Raw genomic sequence first — 24,114 nt, 5'->3', positions numbered from 1 at the left:
TTCTTCCATTACAACCTGGTCCAGGATCATAACTGTTGAGGTCATGTGTTTTATTATCCAGGTCCTGGTCAACTTGATGTGGGTAAAGGGTCAGAGATCCGCATTAAACTGGACCGGCCACAAGATAGTCAGTCCTCATCGGTGAGACATCATCCATACTGGGTCTAGGCCTCAAAGGGCTAGGGGTCTACAGCTGTTCCTCTGTCTAATACAATAGTTCAGATTGTACAGTTTGAAATTCCTTGCTCACTGTAAATAGATGTGTGCTCTCTACCTTTGCATTAATTCTTATTTTATTCTATTAAGTGAACATTGGTATTGTAACTTCAGATGTTGTACTTCTGTTACTGCTGCTGTTGTTGTATTCTCATTACTGTGGTCATGTGGTAACTGTTGTAGATGTTGTGTAACTCCTTCTCGCTCTCTATGCATCTCTGTCTGTGTACCCTTCCTGTCCAGAACTGTTAGCCTGGTTATTTCCTGGGTGTCCATCTGCAGGTTGCTTGTCTCTCTCCGAATGGGGTTCTATCATGGATGAATAATTTAGAAAGTGGTGGACTCCATTATTCAGTATATACTGTAACTACTGTACATGTATTTCCTCATGAGTGTTTTAGAACTCCTCATCCACTTATAATACTGTAGCCTCATTTGCATCTCATTGTGTCATGTCAACTTTAAGTAAGAGTCTTGTCTTGTGTCTCCTGTCCCTAAAGCATTCCCATAAGACACAATCCTTCTGGGAGATGAGACGAGCACAGGCTTTCGCCGTAACCAAGGATGACGATGAAGATGAGGAGGTGGACCCTGGATAGTCTGCTGGTCAGTGAGGCCAGACCACCCCTTCCCAGAAGCCCCGGCGGTGGTGTTGGTGGTGGCGTGTCGTACCAGGAGAGGAAGTCAAACACAGAGAGGCCAACTTTTGCACAGTGTCCTTTCATTCTGCTCACTCCCTCGCCTCTCTGTCTGTACACACATCTTCTGCCTGGTTTTGTGTAAATAGGTGTATTTGTCTCAGTGAACAAATGATACCTTTGGTTCAGTTTTGTTGACGCCTACTGTATGTAGAAACGTGGATCACACGGTAGCTACAGCAACATTGAACTCTGCCAGAGACTTTGGGAGGGGCATGCTGGTATAGTCACATGGATTGTACAGTATAGTGACAGTAGCACTGCCTGAAAAAAATCTATTCATTGAACCGATTTCATTCCAAATACCAAATATCCAACAACAAATATGTGTTGAATACAGTTGAATGTGTTAGTGATTTTACAGGTAAAGTGATTGTAATTTGTCTATTAGCCATAGCTTTAACTGTACAGCCAAAAACAGTTGCTTTGACAGTGAATATTTCTTCTCAATACACAACAGCGGGGATATTGTCATCACAATATACAATGTACTTCAAGCCTCACCTGCTCATACTGTAAATTAAAATGAAGATAGATATGTAACAAGAAAGAATGGACATAGCCTTAAACCTTTCAAACACAGTTTTTCTATACCTTCATTATTCATTTCTACCGTTATCAACATGGCCAGAAGCAGCCAGTAATTGGACAATGCGTGGTTTCAGATTACATGTATATGGGGAAGTTCTGTTTTATGTTCCACACTGTTTTTGCACACAAGATGCTCATTGCTAACTGGTACCTATTTATTATTGTGAACCACCGTACATTTGTATCATTGTAAGCTAACAGGCAATTTTAGCTTTTTTCTTTCTGTCCTCAGAAACAGCTCTCTGTTATGTTGTGTATCAAGCAGGTTACTGAGGTCAGGTATGTAGAAATGTGTTGATGACTACAAGGGTAATTCATAACGGTATTGGATAATCTACTGTATTAGTCCATCCAATCAGCTTGTCTGCCGATCTACAGTACCCTACATAACAAATCCTGCAGCTCAAGTGTTGCCATCGGTACCGTCGAAGAAAAACATGTTTGTATATATTTATTTGGTTTTATTTGGGGATGAGATGGGGCACCACTGTATGCCTATTATTATACAGTGTATAGAGTGTACATATAGTGTATATATATATATAAATAGAGTATAGTCCTATCCACCATGGAACCTCCGATGACACTCCATGCCAGATCTACTGTAGCCCAACAATGACATTTCTTTAAGTGGAAATCATGATTGTGTCATACAGTTAGTTATACATTATACATACAACCCTGTTTATTCTGTTGAGTACTGCCAAATTAACACATTTGCCATGTTTTTATTACTGGTGCCCTTAGCTTTCAAGTACAATTTGAAAATAAGTTTTAAAATAAACAAAAACTAGCCCACACTGTCTGCTCAATAAAAGGTAAAAAGCGAACTATAAAGTAACTTGTGGTTGCCTTATGTGTGAGGAATGGAAACATAGAACAAAAAAGGTTGAATGTAGACCAGGCATTGATAGAACAGATACTGTATATGTCTATCTAACTAAAATTGCCCTGATAGCTTTTATATTCAATTGCCTTTTGGATATTATTTCATTCTTATATCTATAGTTTGTGAATAATGCTACTGTACACATTCACCTCTTGCCCTAGATCCCTGTTTAGAGATGACTTAAGGAAAGATGCAATTCATCATTTGGTATTTCCTCCCAGCGTTTATCCTAGCTACAACAGGGTTCCACAAGCCATCATAACACTTGTGACAGTTAAACAATAAAACGTGTGTAGCCTACTGTATACCTCTATCGTTTTCTCTGTACTGAATGAAACCATTGAAGGAATGTCCTATAAATCAGTTATTTGGTGTGGATAACCACCACCAGTCTGTAAAAGTAGAGGCTCCTCTAGTCCTCTCCTCTTACATGCTATCACTGTGCCACATGGACCAGAGCAGCATAATAATGAATGTTCCTTCAAATCGCTACAGGGTTTTTGATTTCAGCTGTTCAGAAAGATAGGCTACACCATCATGGTTCAGAAGAGGTCGAGTAAAGATAGAAACGTAAAGGGAGGTGGAGTGTGAGCAGTAGTCACGTAGTGTGCGTAAAATAACACATGCGCAGAACGTGATCTGGATTCTTAGCTTTGAGAGAAAGTTTTCCGTAGGGGCGGGGCGTGAGCGAAAACTCTGTATTCGTAGCCACGGCCTAATTATTGAGTCAGTAACTCATCATCATCAAGGGGGCGAGAAATGGTATCAATGTGTGAAAATGACTGAGACAGATCCATTATGTCTTGCTGAGTTCAGAATGTTCTAGAGAAAATTGTATTATTTTTTTACCTCGCTACAGTACCGTTTTTTTTGTTATAAAGATTCATGGCTTTATGGGGAAGCAACGTTTTATTTAGTGAGTGAATGCATCATGCTTTCTATTGCCTGTACAGCATAGCCACACATTTACATAGGAAAACTAAACTAAATATCCCTTCCCACTGGGCACCAACTAGTTGAATCAACATTGTTTCAACGTAATTTGTAAACGTATCGTGACATGAATCTACGACATTTCAACCCCAGGATTATGTCATCATGGTAACCAATTTTCAGCATAGACAAACCTTGTATAAAATATGTTGAATTTGTACCTTTGAAACAACGTCAGTAGGCTGGGCAGCACCTCCTACTGGAGAATTGATCTATCTACAGCTACACCTTTGGTCTCTCAACCTTGGTTTTAACTAATCCCCTGCCTTGCTTTGATATTTACCACCAGCTACTACCAATGTGCTATGGTGAGAATTATTATTGAGAGCCCTCTACTTAAGATTGTTATAGATTGACTGTTGCTATTAAAGTCATATCAAAGTATGTGTTTAACAGAGCAAATCAAATGTTACCATTTTTTATGAATCATACTGTATATCATTAATACTTTTTACATCTACATAGCTTATGAGATGTCATTAAAAGCTATTGTTTCAATTCAACCCAGGATTCACCTAAAAATAGACAATACATACAGGCCTAGGGTTTCAAGCTTTGGTTGATTTCAAATTGAATCTACAAGTTAATAATTAATATGTTGGATTCACATCTAAACCAAAAATACAAGTTAATTAAAGAATAGGACTAAATCAAATAAAACTTTATTTCAAGTGCATTTAAAGTTTGATTTGATTCAGTCATATTCTTGAACTAACGTTTTTGGTTGAGATGGAGACGTGAATCCAACATATCAATTATTCATTTGTAGACAAACTGGAATTAAAGTCAGACTAAGTCAGTGGCACAGATGGAACTATCCAAGCAGAATATGCATCTCCTTCAAATGTTGATGTTTGATTGTGTTGGCAACCAAACACAATTCAATATCACTTTTGCAATAAAGTAAATAGTTATGTTTTTGTTTTTTTTATGACATTTTGTACACTGAGTGTACAAGACATTAGGATCTTTCCTAATATTGAGTTGCGCCCCCTTTTCCCCTTTAGAACAGCCTCAGTTCGTCGGTACATGGACTCTACAAGGTGTCAAAAGCGTTCCACAGGGATGCTGGCCCATGTTGACTCCAATGCTTCCCACAGATGTATACTTTTCTTGTGTCAAACTAACTAATTATTGTCTTTCGTAGAATTTATATAACAACATTCCGACCTTGTTTAGCATTATCTAGTTCAAATATGTCATGACTATAGAGGTAGATACACCTCATTCCCTTGTTTGCGGTATGTAATAATACCATAAAATAATAATAAGAAGCAAGCAGCAGCAGTCGAAGATGATGATGAAGATGAAGTCACTTGGTCGTCACTAGTTACCACAGCCACAAAGTCATAAACCCTGCCTATTTTTACAATTTATCTATCTTAAATGTGTTTTTAAACCTGACCCTAACCTTAAATTAAGACCAAAAAGCACATTTTGGTTTTTATGATGTATAGCCAATTTTGACTTGTGTTGGTGGTAGCTAGCTAGTGGAAACCAAGTGGCTCTGGGTTGACCAGAAGTCTTTTTCTGGAGTCATATTAAAAAATGAAAATCTATGCTAATGTTAGCTACAGTTGTAGCTATTGCCAAGTAAGTAATTGGAGATCAATTAGTTTAATTGTCGATTCAATCATGTGTCGTTAGTAAACAGCATACTGGAAATACTGTTTGGGGATTATTTCATCATAATCAGAGTGTTCAGAGTAGCGTAAACTAGCTAGCTTGCAAAGCAGCTACCAGTCAAGGAAATCAGCAGGATCTCTATGGTAGCTGTCAGCTAAGCTAATGTTAGATAGCAGCTGGCTAGTTACCAGGTAACTGCCTGAAGTGTAAACTATGGGCCAGCAATACAGTTAGTTAAAGCGAAATTTCACAATTTCTCTTCTTCATATTTATATCCATATTCATCATCTCCAGCACCACCTTAGCATCAACATATGTGAAAATTGTAGTAAAAAAGATAGATAAGTGTTTTCAATGACATCATCAACCAATTAGTAGGCAATGCCTACTCATAATTGTTTAAAATCACACAATGCACACCGATGATGTCATTGGAAACACTTATTTCCTCTATCTTTTTTAGTACAAAACATAGAAATGTGCAATTTTCACATACGTTGATGTCGTGGTGGTGCTGGACATGATGAATATGAAGTTGAAAATGTGTGAAATTTCCCTTTAATATTGCAGGTTTTACATCTGCCATGACTGTTGTTATCTAACATTTTTCCTTAGGGTACTGCATACACTGGAGCAACATACTCACTCATTCATTCCTGATGACTTCACTTCAATAGTCATAGATATGTTTATCTCAAGGGTGGCCCCTCACCTAAGTCTGCTTTGCAGAGGAACTGGTAAGTGAGTTAAGACATGTCAGATCTATAGCTAACCTAAAGTGTGAAGAAGCCCTCTCCTGGAGGAGGGTGAAGGCTCAGTAACTAAGTAGCTCAGAATCTCCGCTGTAAGAACATGCTGGAGATCTGGTGGCGGAAGATGAACAGGCACAAGTACAAGAAGCTGCTGAAACGCACCAAGTTCCTGAGGAGGAGAGTGTTGGACGGCAGGAGGGAAAAGAATCAGGTCAGTGTTTTGGCTGGAGATGGGAGGAAGAATATTGTGCTCTTAGTTGTTATTGTTATGAGTATGAACTCTTAACTGCACAGTTCTCTAAGTTTACCTCAGTAATAATGTTCCCAACGCATTCAACAGATTATGAACAGACCTGTTTACTGTATTATTATAGCCATTATGAGATCTCTAACAGTGACTGTGTCCTTGTATCCAGAAACGCTTTGAGAAGGATCTTCAGAGGATCTGGATGCGAGCTGGACTGAAGAAATCCCAAGAGGAATGGAATACACTGAGGATCTTCAACAAACAATCTAAAGTCTCAGACAGATTGAAGAGTACAGACTGAATGTTTCTGGCACACTGTTGACTGACAGGAATCACATGCTTCTCATCAGCCTGCTCTCCTCTCTGCTACATGAAATAAGATGTTAGTGATGTGGACATTTTCCAGTTGTGTTCTGCCCTCTCCTGTTAAGTGTGATGGTTGTTGCAAGTAGGTGAAAAAAAAACAATTAAAAATGTGTTTCACATCCTGATTATTGTCTCTACTTATCTTATTTAATATATCATACCAGTATGTTCATACCTTCTTAGAATAGGCTGTTATTTAATACCTTCTCCTATGCAGTTTCCTAAGTCAAACAGTGGGTGGCAGTATTGTACAACCTTTGTTTCATTGAACATTGTGAACTTGGCAGTCTCAAAGATGTTAAACTGAAATAGTCTATTGTTGTTCAGTCAGTGACAAAGGTATAAAACTATTCTGGTAAGCTGTGATATTAGGTCAGAAGAAGTGATCACTTTCAAAGATGCTCTCACTCAGTAGCAGCGCCAGGAAGGTGTAGGGTTTCACAGGCAAGCGGAGGAGGGACCTACACAGCTGGTTTAGACTCTGGAGACTTCTGCAGTTTTGTTGTTGCTGGTTGATGAACTTTCTTCAGGTGTTGCTGTCCTCTATCCATTGATGCGCAAAACACTGTGTTGTAACCTACCTACTTTTATCCCATTTTCTGAGTAAGAGTTGTAGAAGAAAGACTGGAAGACATGTTGCGGTTGTTTATAAGTAAGTTCCAACTATGTTTTTACTAAAACAAGAACAAAGCTTTGAGAAGTAGGCTATGTAAACCATTTTAAAGAGTCAATGCAAGGGAAGATGGTAAAGCTTTAATAAATGCATTTATAAGATGTTATACACAGTTAAGGGGGTGTTTCTTGTACTGTGGTTAGTCGAACATTTGTTCTCCATTGGTATTTTGTTTGTTCTGTTTGACAATTAAAAGTTTGTTGTACAATGTGAAAGAAGTAGCTATAGGTGATGATCTCCATCACTGTACTTTTATGGTGTAAGCTGAAAACAATCATAATAACAATCTTGACCCACTTGTTATTTTTTATTTTTTTATCTACTTATGAATGCGTATCATTTTCACCAAGCAGTGATAGAGTAGTGGCTCAGTTGGTAGAGCATGGTGTTTGCAACGCCAGCATGGTGTGTGCAACGCCAGGGTTGTGGGTTCGATTCCCACGGGGGGCCAGTACAAAAGAAAATGCATGAAATGAATTGTATGCATTCACTACTGTAAGTCGCTCTGGATAAGAGCGTCTGCTAAATGACGTAAATGTAACTAAATGTAACTAGTGCATAAAAATCAAATAGACTGAATTGAACCAATGTTAATTTATCCGGGACAGGCATTGTGTAAATGAGGTAAACACACAAAAAAAATTGCATTATGTCTGCCTCAGTTATTTGATGGTGTGTGGGGGCTTTTCTTATGGGTTCACTCCAATGTGTTTTGAGTTAACTGTGGTCAGACTAGGAGAGTCAGCACAATCCCTGTAGCCTGTCATTATATGTGTCAGTAATGAGTGTCTCACCATAAATGAGGGGATTACCACTCCAAAAAAAACATTTTGGGGCCTTAGACTCCTCGTGAATAACAATGTCTTATATGAACTGTGAAAAAAAGTAATTTCTTCATGAATTCTTGCAACAACAAAAAATTATTAGCGTGAGAACGTGTTCACAGTTGAATGATTTACCAATATTGTGGTCGTTGCTAAAATTCGTAGGAGAGGAAACCATGTGCATGATTTTTGCCTGTGGCCTCATGAATTAATAAATTACTGTTAAAACTGAACATTGAATATAAAACACAATAGGGATTCACCTTAATATTTAAGTTATTGTGAAAGTTGCAGTCATTAAACATGGCAATCCAGTAGCATGAAGTTAAGTCTTTAAGTGTTCATTTGGCTGCCTGAGTCAGTCAGCTACTGCATCAGAGATCAAGGAGAAAATTATATGGTTTTAGACACAGTTTCTTCTCTGTCTACAGAATACTTCATACCCTTCAGTGCTGCTCACACCACCATTTTCCAGTAGGCTCTCACATGCAAGTACGGTGGCAACCTCAGTATTGGACTATTATGAGCTCATTGTACAAAACCCTCCAACTGCAGTCACTCAAACTCTGACACACTTTTTCACTCATTGACATGCATAGACATGTTGATCATATAGATGAGACATCTTGCCTCTTCTAGGTATCGTCCAGTTATATAAAACATCAACATTAAAGTGTCGGAAGTGGATGATAGTCATTTTAATCCAGAACGATCCTTTGAAATAAATAATGTTATTTCAATGCCCATAGAGACAAGCACATGGTCTCTACTGTCTCTCATAAACCCCACAACTACCCCTTCAAAACAGAATACTGTAGGCCTACTCAAAACCATTATGATCCATTTTTATGGCGTTAATTTAAACAAAACATAAGCCTGCCTGCTAAACCTATATGACTTGACAAGAATAGCTAACATACACTGGTATTACAATAGGCATCTGTGACCTATGTAAAGGCAGCCAGCTGTAGTGCTGGACTGTGGCTGTGGTCACTTTGTGTTTCCCCCCAGGACCTTGGCCTTGAAAGAGGTTATCAGGGGAATGAATAAAGCCTCTGTGTGCTGCCTGGGCTGTATACACCTCACTGCTGCTGCTGGCCCTTAGGTAAACAGCACATGTAATAGCACTTAGTGAAAATCTGGGTTAGAAAAAGAAGACTTGCAACAGGGAATCCTTCAGTCCCAAGAGAGTAAAAACACAAATGTAGAGAAGTATATACAGTACCAGTCAAACATTTGGACACACCTACTCATTCAAGAGTTTTTCTTTATTTGTACTATTTTCTACATTGTAGAATAATCGTGAAAACATCAAAACTATGAAATAACACATATGGAATCATGTAGTAACCAAAAAAGTGTTCAACAAATCAAAATATATTTTAGATTTTATATTCTTCAAAGTAGCCACCCTTTGCCTTGATTCTTGATTACAGCTCTGCACACTCTTGGCATTCTCTCAACCAGCTTCACCTGGAATGCTTTTCCAATGGTCTTGAAGGAATTCCCACATATGCTGAGCACTTGTTGGCTGCTTTTCCTTCACTCTGCAGTCCAACTCATCCCAAACCATCTCAATTGGGTTGAGGTCCTTCTTGGTCAAATAGCCTTTACACAGCCTTGAGGTGTGTTGGGTCATTGTCCTATTGAAAAACAGATGATAGTCCCATTAAGTGCAAACCAGATTGGATGGCGTATTGCTGGAGAATGCTTTGATACACAGGGGATAATGGGGCAAATGGGTGACACTAACACAAAGACAGATGAAACAGATCAGGGTGTGACAGTACCCCCCCTCTAGGGACGCCCCCTGGCATCCTACCTGGGCGCATACCTGGTTGACCGGGGTGCCGGCGACGGAACTCAGTGATGAGGGCTGGGTCCAGGATGTTCCTAGCGGAGACCCAGCACCTCTCCTCTGGGCCATAACCCTCCCAGTCAACCAGGTACTGGGATCCCCTGCCCCACGGCCGAACCTTCAGGAGGCGCCTCACCGTGTATGCCGGTTAGCCTTCGATGAGATAGGGGAGGGGGATGGGCCTGGAAACAGGAAACAAAGGGCTGTGAGACATAGGTTTAATCCTAGAACATGAAAAGTGGGATGGCCTTCCCTGTGGCTCAGTTGGTAGAGCATGGTGTTTGCAACGCCAGCATGGTGTGTGCAACGCCAGGGTTGCGGGTTCGATTCCCACGGGGGGCCAGTACAAAAAAAAAAAATGCATGAAATTGTATGAAATGTATGCATTCACTACTCTAAGTCGCTCTGGATAAGAGTGTCTGCTAAATGACTAAAATGTAAATGATCCGGAGGATATGGGGCAACAGAAGACAAACAGCAGAGGGGCAAAAATCTTGGAGATGGGGAAAGGGCCAAGAAAACAGGGGGAAAGTTTGCAGGACTCTACCCCGAAGGGCAGATTCTGAGGGGAGAGCCATACCCTCTGCCCAAGATGATAGCGGGGAGCCAAGGTGAACGATAACTGGAGATGGTATTGAGAAGCGCCGACCGAGCACTCTTCCAGGTACGCCGACAGCGCCGGACAAACATCTTTGCAGAGGGTATGTTGACCTCTTCCTCTTGCTCTGGGAAGAGCAGGGGCTGATAACCCACGGAGCACTTGAAGGGAGAGCCCAGTGGCCAAGCAGGGAAGGCTGTTCCGGGGGTACTCCACCCACACGAGTTGCTGGCTCCAGGTGGTGGGTTTGGCCGAGACGAGGCTCCAGGTCCTGATTGGCACGCTCCGCGTGGCCATTGGATTGTGGATGAAACCCGGAGGACAGGCTGGCTGACGACCCAATGTGCAGACCGCCTTCCAGAACTGGGACGAGAACTGAGGACCACGGTCGGAAACCATGTCCACCAGAAGTCCATGGATCCGGAAGACGTGCTGCATCATGAGCTGGGCCGTCTCCTTGGCAGAAGGTAGCTTGGGGAGGGAAATGGCGGCTCTGGAAAACCTGTCCACCACCGTGAGGATAGTGGTGTTGCCATCAGACGGAGGGAGACCAGTGATAAAGTCCAGGGATATATGTGACCAGAGGCGGTGAGGGACAGGAAGAGGTTGAAGGAGGCCAGACAGAGCATGCCGAATAGCCTTGTTCTGAGCACAGGAACGCCCGGTCAGCAGCTGGGGACCACGTGAACAGGACCTTGGGAGAGGTGAGTACTGACATGGGGAAGCTAGGGTGCTGCAGCTCGAAGATGTGGGAACACTGGGAGAGAAACGCCCGACAGGTTCCTGACCCTCCAGCAAAGCATTTCGAAGGAGGTAAGTGGGGTTCTCGGGAAGCCGGGGTGGCCTGGAGAGACGCACTGCTGACAGCGGTGTTACTGGGGGGCTGGAAGGCTACTGTCGTGGCCGGCTGCCTCACTGATAATCTGCGGAATTGCTCCAGCAATGTATTCGAGGCACAGTCATGGCGTTCTGCCAAGGTCTAAAATCCATCCAGAAGACCTCGAAGTAGCTCCTTTTGTCTCCCAATGGTGGGTCCTTGGGAAGAGATGGTGTTGTGGGTCTGCTGAGTCAGTCAGGGCCAGTTCGTACTATCAGATCTCAGGATAAGACCCAGATGCAGACAGTTCGAGGTAACAAAAGTGCATTACAAAACAGGGGGCAGGCAAATGACAGGTCAAGGGCAGGCAGAGGTCAGTAATCCAGATCAGAGTCCGAAAGGTACAGAATGGCAGGCAGGCTCAGGCTCAGCGCAGCAGAGGTCAGTAATCCAGAGCAGTGTCACAATGTACAGAACGACAGGCAGGCTCAGGGTCATGGCAGGCAGAATGGTCAAAACCTAGAAAACAGGGACTAGAGAGAAAACAGGAGTAGGGGAAAAACGCTGGTAGACTTGATGAGACAAGACCAACTGGCAACAGACAACAGAGAACACAGGTATAAATACACAGGGGATAATGGGGCAAATGGGCGACATCTGAAGGGGGGTGGAGACAAGCACAAAGACAGGCAAAACAGATCAGGGTGTGCCAGTGGTTGCCATGCTAGTTAAGTGTGCCTTGAATTCTAAATAAATCACTGACAGTGTCACCAGCAAAGGACCCCCACACCCTCACACCTCCTCTTCCATGCTTCACGGTGGGAACTACACACGTGTCACGACTTCGAAGTTGGCTCCTCTCCTTGTTCGGGCGGCGTTCTGCGGTCGATGTCGCCGGTCTTCTAGCCATCGCCGCTCCACTTTTCATTGTTCCATGTGTTTTGTCTTGTTTCCCCGCACACCTGGTTTACATTACCTAATCACACTACATTTAAATTCCCTCTGTTTTCCCCAGGTCTTTGTGTGGAATTATTTTTGTTACGTGTTTTGTGTGACGCGCCAGGCTGGTTTTTCCCCGGGTACCGTGTTTAACCCGTAGTCTGTTTAATTGTTAAACATTTGATTCATTGTGACTGTTGTTCGCGCTTTTCACTTTTGCCATTGGCTGGAGGTTTTTTGACGCAGTTGTGTCCGTCTGTTGCTTCTGCCAAATAAAGTGTGCGCCTGATCACAACTCTCTGCTCTCCTGCATCTGACTTCTATACCAGTAGCGCACAACCTGACAACATGTGGAGATCATTCGTTCACGTACTCTGCGTCTCACAAAGACACGGCGGTTGGAATCCAAAATCTCAAATTTGGACTCATCAGACCAAAGGACAGATTTCCACCGGTCTAATGTCCATTGCTTGTGTTTCTTGGCCCAAGCAAGTCTCTTCTTATTATTGGTGTCCTTTAGTAGTGGTTTCTTTGCAGCAATTTGACCATGAAGGCTGGATTCACGCAGTCTCCTCTGAACAGTTGATGTTGAGACGTGTCTGTTACTTGAACTCTTATTTGGGCTGCAATCTGAGGTGCAGTTAACTCTAATGAACTTATCCTCTGCGGCAGAGGTAACTGGGTCTTCCTTTCCTGTGGCAGTCATCATCAGAGCCAGTTTCATCATAGCGCTTGATGATTTTTACGACTGCACTTAAAGAAAATGTCAAAGTTCTTGAAATTGTCCGAATTGACTGACCTTCATATCTTAAAGTAATGACAGACTGTTATTTCTCTTTGCTTATTTGAGCTGTTCTTGCCTTAATATGGACTTGGTCTTTTACCAAATAGGGCTACCTACTGTATACTACCCCTACCTTGTCACAACACAACTGATTGGCTCAAACACATTAAGAAGGAAAGAGATTCCATAAATTAACTTTTAACAAGGCACACATGTTAATTAAAATGCATTCCAGGAGACTACCTAATGAAGCTGGTTGAGAGAATGCCAAGAGTGTGCAAAGTTGGCATCAAGGCAAAGGCTGGCTACTTTTGAAGAATCACAAATATAAAATGTATTTTGATTTGTTTAACACTTTTTTGGTTACTACATGCTTCCGTGTGTGTTATTTCATAGTGTTGATGTCTACACTATTACTCTACAATGTAGAAGAAAAAAAACTTGAATGAGTAGGTGTGTCCAAACTTTTGACTGGTACTGTACATCTCACTTACTTATTTCACTAAATTCAGGCATATACAGTATTTTAATGAAAACAATCATGGTCTTTATTATTCCTTTGGTGCTGACACTCCCTGTTATTTAAATTCCTCCTCCCTGCTGCCTTCTTACATATTCTTCTTGGTTTTCTGTTGGCCTATTTTTCTCTATCCCTCCACCCAGTTGTCTCAGTTACCCAGCTGTAATACCAGTCAGTCCTGGCTACTGTATGAGCTATCCGTTCACAACAACAGCATCATGACCAGAAGTCAGGGATCAGCTCAGGTCAAACCCTGCCAGACAGATAGTTATTGTTCCTATGATGACTCAGTTGCATTTTCTATTATTTGTTTCAGTTTCTTCTGTCTTCTTCCTGCCCAGTGGTAAGTCCTCATAAAATATGACTTAATTGTATAACTAATTTTATTGCATTCAAAACATTTATGCATGTGTTTGCAGCTTTGATTTGAAGTGTGTGATTTATGGGGTTTTGGGTCTTTGCCAAGTTTACTAATACGTCCCATGTGTGTGTATTGCATTAGCGTGGGGCCAGAGCAGCAGCAAGTTAGATGTGGTGGTGGAGGCCCGTAACATCACCCTCCCAGCCGGGACCCAGGCCGTGCTGCCCTGCCACAGCCCCCGCATGGTGTGGACCCGGGACCGGCTGAAGGATCGTCAGAGGGTGGTCCACTGGGACCTGTTCCGGAGCACACCAGAGTACTCTGTGGAAAGGATACTGGACATGTCTGCTGGCGTCAAAGAGAGAGTCTACAATGGGTTCAATAAGGGCCGCATAACCATCCCCAAAACCGCCTTCACTGACGGGAACTTCTCCCTCATCATCAACAGTGAGTTGGGCCTGTGGTCTATTGTATGCTCATGACTGTAAACACTCCATAAAATATTCAGTCATTTCATGCTGGACGACATTAATATTACACGAATCCTTGGAATCTAGAAATGTGCTTGTAATGTATGTTATTCTTCCAGATGTAGGATCAGCTGATCGAGGTGTTTATAGTTGTAATCTGCATCACCACTACTGCCAGCTTCACCAGTCCATCAAGATACAGCTCAACACCACCAAGTCAGGTGACTACCCTCAATCCATTTCTGAATAGTAATAATCGAAGTAATTTTGTGTATTGGCACTATTTGTTTTGCTTATTTTAATAACACATTTCAACCTGTCCTGTCTCAGTCCGTAAGGAGAAGCGTTACTGGGACGGGGACAAGACAGTGTTTGTGGTGTTGCTGGGGAGCTCTGTGGTGTTGCCTTGTGTGAACAGGCGGCCCCTGTGGATGGAGGGCCAGCAGGAGGACCAGCAGCAGGTAGCCCACTGGGACTGGCAGCCACCTGGGGTGAGACCTGATGGAGCTGACCGCCTGGTGGACCTTTACGCCTCTGGAGAGCGCCGGCAGTATGGACCACTCTTCCCTGTGGACAAGATGAGTGTCTCTGAGGATGCCTTCTCTGTAGGGGATTTCTCTCTGACCATCACTAATCTCCAGCCTGTCGACAAGGGCCTGTACTCCTGTCACCTGCACCACCACTATTGCGGCCTGCACGAGAGACGCATCTTCAGGCTCATGGTGGGGCCTTCACTGCCCCCACCTCCTCCGGTCCTCACCGCTGCCCCTGTTGCCCCTGCTGTCCCGACTGTCCTTGTTATCCCCCACACACTCCCCAATGATGACCCAAGTAAGAGACTCAGCATTACCTTTTATTTTAGGAATTGCTTCTCTGATGGGAAATGTGAACCTATTGAAATATTCATTAGAACATGACAAAGTAAGAATGAAACTACAGTTCTGTTCTTTGAAAGCACTTTCTCTTTTCTCAACTAGAAATCATTATATCTTCTCTCTATAATCTTTTTTTCACATCTTCTCTGAGTTTCGCTTTCCCTAATCTGATTGGTGTGTGTCTGTCTTTTCAGCAGTTTTGGTAGTCTGAGAACACTGTTCCTGGGATGTATTTATGGGTCATTTTTACATATAGGCATTTTTGGTTGGTTAAGTCAGTGCATCTTTGTGGCAGATCTCTCCTCAAACCTTTTCCCTGTCCGCACGAGAGGAAGGGGGAGAGAAAGCTGGAATGAAGGAATGGTTGAAAGAGGCAACAAAAGAAACAGACTGAGAAAAAGAGAGCGAGAAAAAAAGAATGAAATAATGCATTTGGCCGCAGAAAAACCGTCATAGAGGGAGACAGAGCGAGAGAGAACTGAGAGTTTTGGAGTGTGGAGAAAGGGGAATCTGACTGTGATGTTGGACAGCAGGCAGCCTGTCTGAAAAAGTCTGTCTGGAAGGCCACTAATTGGCCATAACGGAAGTGCTCTCATTTTCATTGGAGACCTTTTTCCTTTTTCCACAGTTGAGCAATGGTTTAGCGCACCATTTTAACTCCACAGAGTCAGACAGGAGCAGTAAAGCCAGACTCCAGGGGAAAGAGGGAGCATGGTTAGGCTTTGCATCTGGTGCATTGGGATTTCTCTGTTAGTCTCTTTTAGTTTCATTAGGGAGTGAACGTTATTTATAGTAAGGGTTACATGGAGAAAATCTGACCTGTCTGAAATGAAAATGGATGGCCCTCCCTTCAGCAAAATATCTTTGACCTAAACCCTCCCTGAGCGCTTGAATTTTTCTTAAACATAAAGTGGATAGCAGAGAACATGCCTACCATTTACCCTCCCTTGTTGGAGAGACCAGAGCCTTAGATATGCCGTTTTAGAAACTGTTCTTCATCCTGTAAGCATTACATGGCAACGCAGGAATTTTGATAGCACATAGGGCTGCGGGCCAGAATGTTGTTCTTTCATCGTATTTGAGAAAAAAATATCCTTTTATAAACATTTCATGCAATTATATGTAATTTGACACAATATTTTTAATACCACACAAATGACTGAAATGACAGGCTAGGAATGGACAGAGAGATAGTCCTATGTGTTCATCTGATCATATTTATCCAATGCCAAATCAGTCTGTCTTGTTTGCAAAAAAACTGTCTCTGTTTAAAAATAATTACATCTGTGACATCATTATGAATCTGAGCATGGTACTTTCAAAAGTTAGGTCTACCTGATGCAGAAAAATGTATGCTTTAACTGCTAGCTACTCTTCTTCCGTGGGTTAACCCAATGAGAGAAGGTCACTAGTGTTTCCCTAAAAGGTGTTTAAACATCTTCTGTTGTACAGAAAGTGAATAGCTTAATCAGTTGATAGTGACAGAATTAGATTACTTCCCAAACAAAGTACATTGTTTGTCTCCTCAGCTATAGAAGGTTATAGCTCTATCTTTGAATGTCAAAGAAACTAAACAATGATATTCCCATATGCATCCGGGTATTTTACAGCTTGTTTCTAGCATAAATAATCGCGGACCAAAGCACTGTTATATATCACTTTATAATCGGATCCGTTTTATTTTCTTCAAAATCGTAAGCTAACGAGGGGTAGGCCTGTGCTTTTTGCCATTGTCATTAATAAAAGGTAGGCCTATGGCATACCCTCTCAAACACCTCAATTCGGATCCTGGTCTTAACTTAACAGCCTTTCACTGACAAGGAGGTAGGCTATTTAAAGAGCGTAGGCTATAGGCCGGTCCTTGTACAAGATATTGCATTTTTTGGACTAGGTCTAATCAAAAACTATTTTCTGAATCATTTTTGGACTCTCCTCCTGTACTGCCACTGTAGGCCGACACAGCCCAGCATTGGTTAGGCAGCACAAAAAAAGGTTTGATCAGCAAGAGTAGAGCAGGCCGGGGCTCATGGTTGGAATATCCATTGCAGTACATAATGCAGCCTAGTTTAATTTAAACCATCCCAGAAGCTATCTTATAAATATAACTTTGCTTTGTGCTTCTCCGAACATGTACATAGCCTATAGCCTATAGGCTGTGGATAATTTGATAGCGACCACACTAAGTAGCCTATAGTCACACTTGATATTCCCCAGAGATAAGGTGTGGCATCGGGCACACATTGATATATAGCCTAATGAGCAACTCATTCTAAAACACTGAGAAATATTTAAATGTCATCAATGACAGACTACATGACCCTCTCCTGGACTAGATTTAAAAAATACTAAACCCTCCCCTTGACTAAAATGTAAAAAAACATGACCTTCCCCCATTTTCCTCCCAGTACGGATTCTGTACATTTCCATCCATCCCCTAATCTCTCCCAGACTCTTTACAGTAGCCTATCTTTACAGAACAGTATCCTATCTTTACAGAACAGTAGTATATCCCTACCCACTTCATCTCTAGTCTCTCTCCTCTCTGGCCCTCTGCTTGTGGCGTGTTTATCAGCAGCAGAAGGAAGTGTGCTACATCTGTTCAGCATCTGGGCCAGCTGGGACATAAAAGGGAATAGTTGGGGGGGGGGGTTCTGTGTTAGATTTGGATCCTGCTTCACCCTTTTAAGATAGGTTGACCCATTTCACAGCATTGTAAAGTATGCAGGGAAGACATTCACATGGATCAATGCATACATGGCTTGAGGTCTTTCATTTTATCTTTGCTTTTCTCCTCCTTAGTTGTGCCCTTTCCTTTGTTAAATCCAGCCAACTCTTATCTGCGCTTACAGACCTCTACAATCCTCTATAATTGCAGCAGTCATTACCCCCCTCTTTTGTTACACTGTAATCATTTATGGCAAGCTGAAGTAGAGCTCAGTTCTGGTGTGACCACCAGAACGTGCATAAGTCAGTAACAGCGTGTCGCTAGCATAGAATAGAATATGCTGTCAGTGTCTTCTTGTTTAAATGAAGACGTCTTCCCTCAGCTCATTGGCTGCAAATGAACCACATTGTTTCAACAAGACTAAACCCACACCCTGTGTGACCCCTGCAGTCTGCATGGCACGTCACACTGTGTTTCTGCGTTTACGTTCTCATCTTATCTGTCAGGGGAAATGAAACAGTCAACAGCTGAGACACGGAGAGAGAACTGAGGCTTGACGAATTGTTCTCCAGAGATAGTTGACCTTGATCGTGACACTGCGGTTTTGTGCATATTAACATAATTCAAAACAGACAAGAGATAATTAGCAACCCCGATGCCCTTTGGGAAGTGTTAAATTAGATTAATTGACTACAAAGTCTGTAAGACTGGTGCGGTTTGCAAGATCCACCCAGGAGTGGTATCTGTCCTCAGATCATTTCTTATTTGAAGCCTGCCTCAACCTCGTACCTATCCTCAGGCTAGTCATGAAAAACCTGCGCTTTGGCCAAGGACAATAGATTTAAACTAGAGAAATGCCCCAAGGGGATGGAAATCACTACTATTTTGGTTGGGTTGAGTTATCTAACAGGTCTCAGCAGGGTATGGAGTAGTGTTAGTGTCATTAGCCTTCCCAAGCTTGGTCTCCACCATCATCATCCCCAATGACTATCATTTCTGTTCTCACCCCAGCAGGTGAGAGCGAGACCTGTTTGATAACAGTGGCATGCTGATTGAGGGTTATGGTGCAGTAACTGTTATTGTCTAATGGAAAAGTATGGATGGATGACATATTATTGTGTGCAGAGGGATTGAGCAGATTCTAGCCAGTGGAAGAAACACCTCAGTGAGGGAAGAAACACTTGTATATGCCAATCTGAAATAGCTCTTCTTATCTATTAAATCATATGGCTTTCACAATTAACAAATTCCTCTCCCTCCCCCCTCTCTCTGTCTGATATTTTGGTGTATTGCACAACTCTGCCTGAAAACTGGCAGAAATTGTGTTTGTGTTGCAGAGGACTTGATGACTGTGAGGTGAGTGTTGTCATATGTCTGCTCACACTGACCAGTCAGACTGGTGGAGTTTCAGGGACTGCGAGAGATGGCAACGGCTAGGATTTATTTTTCCATACTGTGCAAAAGCTTGACTGTGTTTATGAAAAGAAGTAAATAACTGGAAAACTCATTCAGACAGACTTGTCTGCACACAACAGAATTCCTCCCCTCTCCCCTCCCACCTTCCTTTTCTCCCTTTCCTTTCTTGGTTAATCTGTATTTCTATTTTAAGGAGAAAAATAGCAGCTGCATTGCATCAGGTCTGGAACTCATTACAGCTGAAAAGTGTTTTGACATAAAGCTGCTCTTCCTTACCTTACCTGCCTTACGCTCCCTGAGAGAAATGAAAACCAGCCTAAAATAAGCACAATTGTTTTTAACTGAAGCAGAAATAACATACAGTTGTAATATAAATGACATATTGCCATTACATATAATCATTTTAACTATCATTAAGATAAATCGTTTGATTTACATTTTAATTTCACTGGGCATGGATAAAACAAAATGTGAACAAGACAATGTACGTTGAATCACCAGACTGTGTTTATAAAGTACTGAGTGTTATTTGTGGATGGATGAATCCACTGTGTTGTCCTTCTACCTTCAGGCCCTGACGTGGTTGAACTTGAGAGACCGCAGGTAGTCAATGTCATCCTCCCTGAGCACGCAGGGCACTTCTTCCACCAGATGGGCTACTTCCTGGCTACGTTCCTCCTCCTAGCCTTCATCATAACAATCGTCATTGTGCTTACCCGACGACACAGAAAGAGAGGTAGTGTGTGTGTGTGTGTGTATGTGTGTGTGTCATCCACTGTACAGTTGAAATCGGAAGTTTACATACACTTAGGTCATTAAAACTCATTTTTCAACGACTCCACAAATTTCTTGTTAACAAACTATAGTTTTGGCAAGTCGGTTAGGACATCTACTTTGTGCATGACACAAGTAATTTTTCCAACAATTGTTTACAGACAGATTATGTCACTTATAATTCATTGTATCACAATTCCAGTGTGTCAGAAGTTTACATACACTATGGTGACTGTGCCTTTACACAGCTTGGAAAATCCCAGAAAATGATGTCATGGCTTTAGAAGCTTCTGATAGGCTAATTGACATCATTTGAGTCAATTGGAGGTGTACCTGTGGATGTATTTCAAGGCCTACCTTCAAACTCAGTGCCTCTTTGCTTGACATCATGGGAAAATCAAAAGAAATCAGCCAAGACCGCAGAAAAAGAATTGGAGACCTCCACAAGTCTGGTTCATCCTTGGGAGCAATTTCCAAACGCCTGAAGGTACAAACTGTACAAACAATAGTACGCAGGTATAAACTACCTGGGACTACGCAGCCGTCATACCGCTCAGGAAGGAGACGCGTTCTGTCTCATAGAGATGAACGTACTTTGGTGCGAAAAGTGCAAATCAATCGCAGAACAACAGCAAAGGACCTTGTGAAGATGCTGGAGGAAACAGGTACAAAAGTATCTATATCCACAGTAATATGAGTCCTATATCGACATAACCTAAAAGGTCTCTCAGCAAGGAAGAACAAACTGCTCCAAAACCCATCACAAAGCCCTGACCTCAATACTATAGAAAATTTGTGGGCAGAACTGAAAAAGCGTGTGCAAGCAAGGAGGCCTACAAACCTGACTCAGTTACACCAGCACTGTCAGGAGGAATGGGCCAAAATTCACCCAACTTATTGTGGGAAGCTTGTGGAAGGCAACCCGAAATGTTTGACTGAAGTTAAACAATTTAAAGGCAATGCTACCAATACTAATTGAGTGTATGTAAACTTCTGACCCACTGGGAATGTGATGAAAAAAATAAAAGCTGAAATAAATAATTCTCTCTACTATTATTCTGACATTTCACATTTCACATTCTTAATTCACATTCTTAAAATAAAGTGGTGATACTAACTGATCCTAACTGACAGGGAATTTTTACTTGAATTAAATGTCAGGATTTGTGAAAAACAGAGTTTAAATGTATTTGGCTAAGGTGTATGTAAACTTCTGACTTCAACTGTATGTATCTCTTCGTGACTCTTCTCTATCACGCACAACCAAACTTTATATTTGTATGAATGTCCTCAATTTCATATTTAAATCAGTTAAATGGCTCTGTGTGTGATTGGTGATCTGTAATGGTGTGATTAAAGTATGTTTAATCTTGTTTTAGGGCTGGAGTACGACCTGCGAAGATCTGAACGGTCAGAACTGATTTAGTATGGTGGATGGTCACACTTGATAATGAGAACATGACTCATTTTAAGGAGGAGCTGAACTCTCACTGAACTGTTACCACTAACCACCTCCCTCTCTTACTGGTAAACAGGAGTCATGTGACTAGCCACGATGACATCGCATTGGATGCCACAGAGCTGAAGGTCTGCACCCAGGAATACCTGAATTCAGGTAAGGTTCCCATGCTGCTGTTGGCCCTACTGTACCTCATTTAGACTAGAGAGTTTGAACAGGGTGACTCAATAATGGCTGCCGCTGCACAGATCTCATACGGTATGGTACATCATGACATGGCAAATTTAATGACCCACCTTTTTGCACTTTCTATCCTTAGACTACAAAAACAACCTACTGAAAGAGAGAGATATGTCTAAAGGCTGCAATAAAGGTCAGTGTATGTGACAGCAGGGGTTCAAAACAACAATTGCATGTCTAATTTAATGTCGTAGTTTTTTTTGCTAATGTCACTTCTCATTTCTTTCCTACCACTTATTCTTCCCTCCTTCATCTCTCTCTCTTTCTCTAGAAATGGATGGAAAGTTGTGGATATGAGACTTAGAGAGCTGATATGCCGCTGGCGGCTCCAGAGCAGACATACATGTCACGTCCTGACCAGTAAAAGGGGTTGTTTGTTATTGTAGTTTGGTCAGGGCGTGGCAGGGGGTGTTTATTTAGTGTGTTTCGTTTTTTTGGGGGCAATGTTCTATGTTAGTATATTTCTATGTCTGTGTCTATTTAGTCTATTTCTATGTTCAGGGTTTTTTGGTTTGGCCTTCAATTAGAAGCAGCTGTTCTTTGTTGCTTTTAATTGGAGGCCATATTTAAGGAAGGGGTTTTTGTCACTGTGTTTGTGGGTAGTTGTTCCGTGTATAGCGTGTTGCCTTACTCTTAGTCTTAGTCGGTGTTTGTTATTTAGTTCAGTGTTCACGTTGCCTTCTAAAATAAAGAAGATGAGTATACACATTCCCGCTGCATTTTGGTCTACTCCATACGACGAACGTGACAATACATGACTAGGAAGAGGCAATAAGGGATTAGAATGGTGGAATCCAAAAAGGACAGGAGGGACTCTGTCTCTTTTTATAGACATCCCTTACCAAACACTCTTACCAAAACATTTCTGTTGCTGCGCCAGTTTTTAATATTTTATTTTATATTTTCATACTTGTGTATTCTGTATTCTGATCTGCTGTTATTTCAATACAGCTAAACATGTCTTCAATTTTGTATTGTACTACACAGATATTTGATGTCAAGTATTTTATATTACAAAAAACAACCAGTGTGTACTATACAACATTCCTTGTCTTTTTGTACATAACAAAATACTTTCTATCACTATATGACTTCCTTTTCAGAAAGCATGTTGTCTTTAAATGTATGTGGGAAAACTGTCATGTTCTGTTTTCTGATTTCAGAGCTCAGCAAGCTCAGAATTAGTTGAGAATGTTTATTAAAATATTTGCACAAACCTGTAATTTACTAGTAACATGTCATTCTGTCTGTAAAGGGTTTGTAAAGGGTCATAAGTATTTTATAGTTATGCTGTTACTTATTAGTTCGTAACTTGCTTAGAAATCAGTATTAAGCCGTTATACCTGTTATAATGAATGGTATTCTTACCAAGTTCATGCGATTAATGATCATGGACCACAAAGAAAGGCTATACATGTAATAAAACTCAGGAAATCAAGCCTTAAACAGAATCAATGCATCCAGATGTGGTTGAGAATGTACAGTTGTGGCCAAAAGTTTTGAGAATGACACAAATATTAATTTCCACAAAGTTTGCTGCTCCAGTGTCTTTAGATATTTTTGTCAGATGTTACTATGGAATACTGAAGTATAATTACAAGCATTTCATAAGTGTCAAAGGCTTTTATTGACAATTACATGACGTTTATGCAGAGTCAATATTTGCAGTGTTGACCCTTCTTTTTCAAGACCTCTGCAATCCGCCCTGGCATGCTGTCAATTAACTTCTGGGCCACATCCTGACTGATGGCAGCCCATTCTTGCATAATCAATGCTTGGAGTTTGTCAGAATTTGTGGGTTTTTGTTTGTCCACCCGCCTCTTGAGGATTGACCACAAGTTCTCAATGGGATTAAGGTCTGGTGAGTTTCCTGGCCATGGACCCAAAATATCGATGTTTTGTTCCCCGAGCCACTTAGTTATCACTTTTGCCTTATGGCAAGGTGCTCCATCATGCTGGAAAAGGCATTGTTCGTCACCAAACTGTTCCTGGATGGTTGGGAGAAGTTGCTCTCGGAGGATGTGTTGGTTCCATACTTTATTCATGGCTGTGTTCTTAGTGAAAATTGTGAGTGAGCCCACTCCCTTGGCTGAGAAGCAACCCCACACATGAATGGTCTCAGGATGCTTTACTGTTGGCATGACACAGAACTGATGGTAGCACTCACCTTGTCTTCTCCGGACAAGCTTTTTTCCGGATGCCCCAAACAATCAGAAAGGGGATTCATCAGGGGAAATGACTTTACCCCAGTCCTCAGCAGTCCAATCCCTGTACCTTTTGTAGAATATCAGTCTGTCCCTGATGTTTTTCCTGGAGAGAAGTGGCTTCTTTGCTGTCCTTCTTGACACCAGGCCATCCTCCAAAAGTCTTCGCCTCACTGTGCGTGCAGATGCACTCACACCTGCCTGCTGCCATTCCTGAGCAAGCTCTGTACTGGTGGTGCCCCGATCCCGTAGCTGAATC

General features: G+C 41.8%; 3 protein-coding genes across 15 annotated transcripts in view; all 3 read left to right on the top strand.

The window, feature by feature from the left end:
* Positions 1-2,699, top strand: part of LOC106572387 (rap1 GTPase-activating protein 1) — an 89,915-nt gene extending 87,216 nt beyond the window's left edge. For all 13 annotated transcript variants that reach the window (XM_014146483.2, XM_014146486.2, XM_045696217.1 and 10 more), the window contains 2 exons: positions 62-141; positions 717-2,699. In XM_014146483.2, coding sequence (XP_014001958.2) covers positions 62-141; positions 717-815 — 179 coding nt within the window. In that variant the 3' untranslated portion in view covers positions 816-2,699. The remainder of the gene's footprint in view (positions 1-61; positions 142-716) is intronic.
* A 2,999-nt stretch (positions 2,700-5,698) lies between these two features.
* Positions 5,699-6,455, top strand: LOC123727316 (aurora kinase A-interacting protein-like). The gene is made up of 3 exons (XM_045696101.1): positions 5,699-5,750; positions 5,843-5,976; positions 6,182-6,455. The coding sequence occupies exons 1-3, from the start codon at positions 5,699-5,701 to the stop codon at positions 6,311-6,313; spliced, it is 318 nt and encodes a 105-aa protein (XP_045552057.1). The 3' UTR covers positions 6,314-6,455.
* A 443-nt stretch (positions 6,456-6,898) lies between these two features.
* Positions 6,899-22,874, top strand: LOC100380416 (Matrix-remodeling-associated protein 8). The gene is made up of 10 exons (NM_001173700.1): positions 6,899-7,030; positions 13,708-13,734; positions 13,894-14,199; positions 14,342-14,443; positions 14,553-15,053; positions 19,750-19,914; positions 21,332-21,362; positions 21,488-21,567; positions 21,731-21,784; positions 21,923-22,874. The coding sequence occupies exons 1-10, from the start codon at positions 7,012-7,014 to the stop codon at positions 21,946-21,948; spliced, it is 1,311 nt and encodes a 436-aa protein (NP_001167171.1). The 5' UTR covers positions 6,899-7,011; the 3' UTR covers positions 21,949-22,874.
* The last annotated feature ends 1,240 nt before the right edge of the window (positions 22,875-24,114 follow it).

Source organism: Salmo salar, chromosome ssa15 (genome assembly GCF_905237065.1).
Source record: "Salmo salar chromosome ssa15, Ssal_v3.1, whole genome shotgun sequence".
In the NCBI taxonomy this organism is placed as follows: domain Eukaryota; kingdom Metazoa; phylum Chordata; class Actinopteri; order Salmoniformes; family Salmonidae; genus Salmo; species Salmo salar.
The sequence above is the reverse complement of the archived record's forward strand: the minus strand, read 5'-3'. Positions and strand labels throughout refer to the sequence as shown.

What these genes read in the sequence shown, in the direction of transcription:
- LOC123727316 (XM_045696101.1), top strand. Translation starts at nt 5,699, where the DNA reads ATGTTTATCTCAAGGGTGGCCCCTCACCTAAGTCTGCTTTGCAGAGGA. An exon ending in TCTGCTTTGCAGAGGAACTG is followed by an intron (nt 5,751 to 5,842) that starts GTAAGTGAGTTA and finishes GTAACTAAGTAG; the next exon opens with CTCAGAATCTCCGCTGTAAG. An exon ending in GCAGGAGGGAAAAGAATCAG is followed by an intron (nt 5,977 to 6,181) that starts GTCAGTGTTTTG and finishes CCTTGTATCCAG; the next exon opens with AAACGCTTTGAGAAGGATCT.
- LOC100380416 (NM_001173700.1), top strand. An exon ending in CTTCTCCCTCATCATCAACA is followed by an intron (nt 14,200 to 14,341) that starts GTGAGTTGGGCC and finishes TTATTCTTCCAG; the next exon opens with ATGTAGGATCAGCTGATCGA. An exon ending in GTCTAAAGGCTGCAATAAAG is followed by an intron (nt 21,785 to 21,922) that starts GTCAGTGTATGT and finishes CTCTTTCTCTAG; the next exon opens with AAATGGATGGAAAGTTGTGG.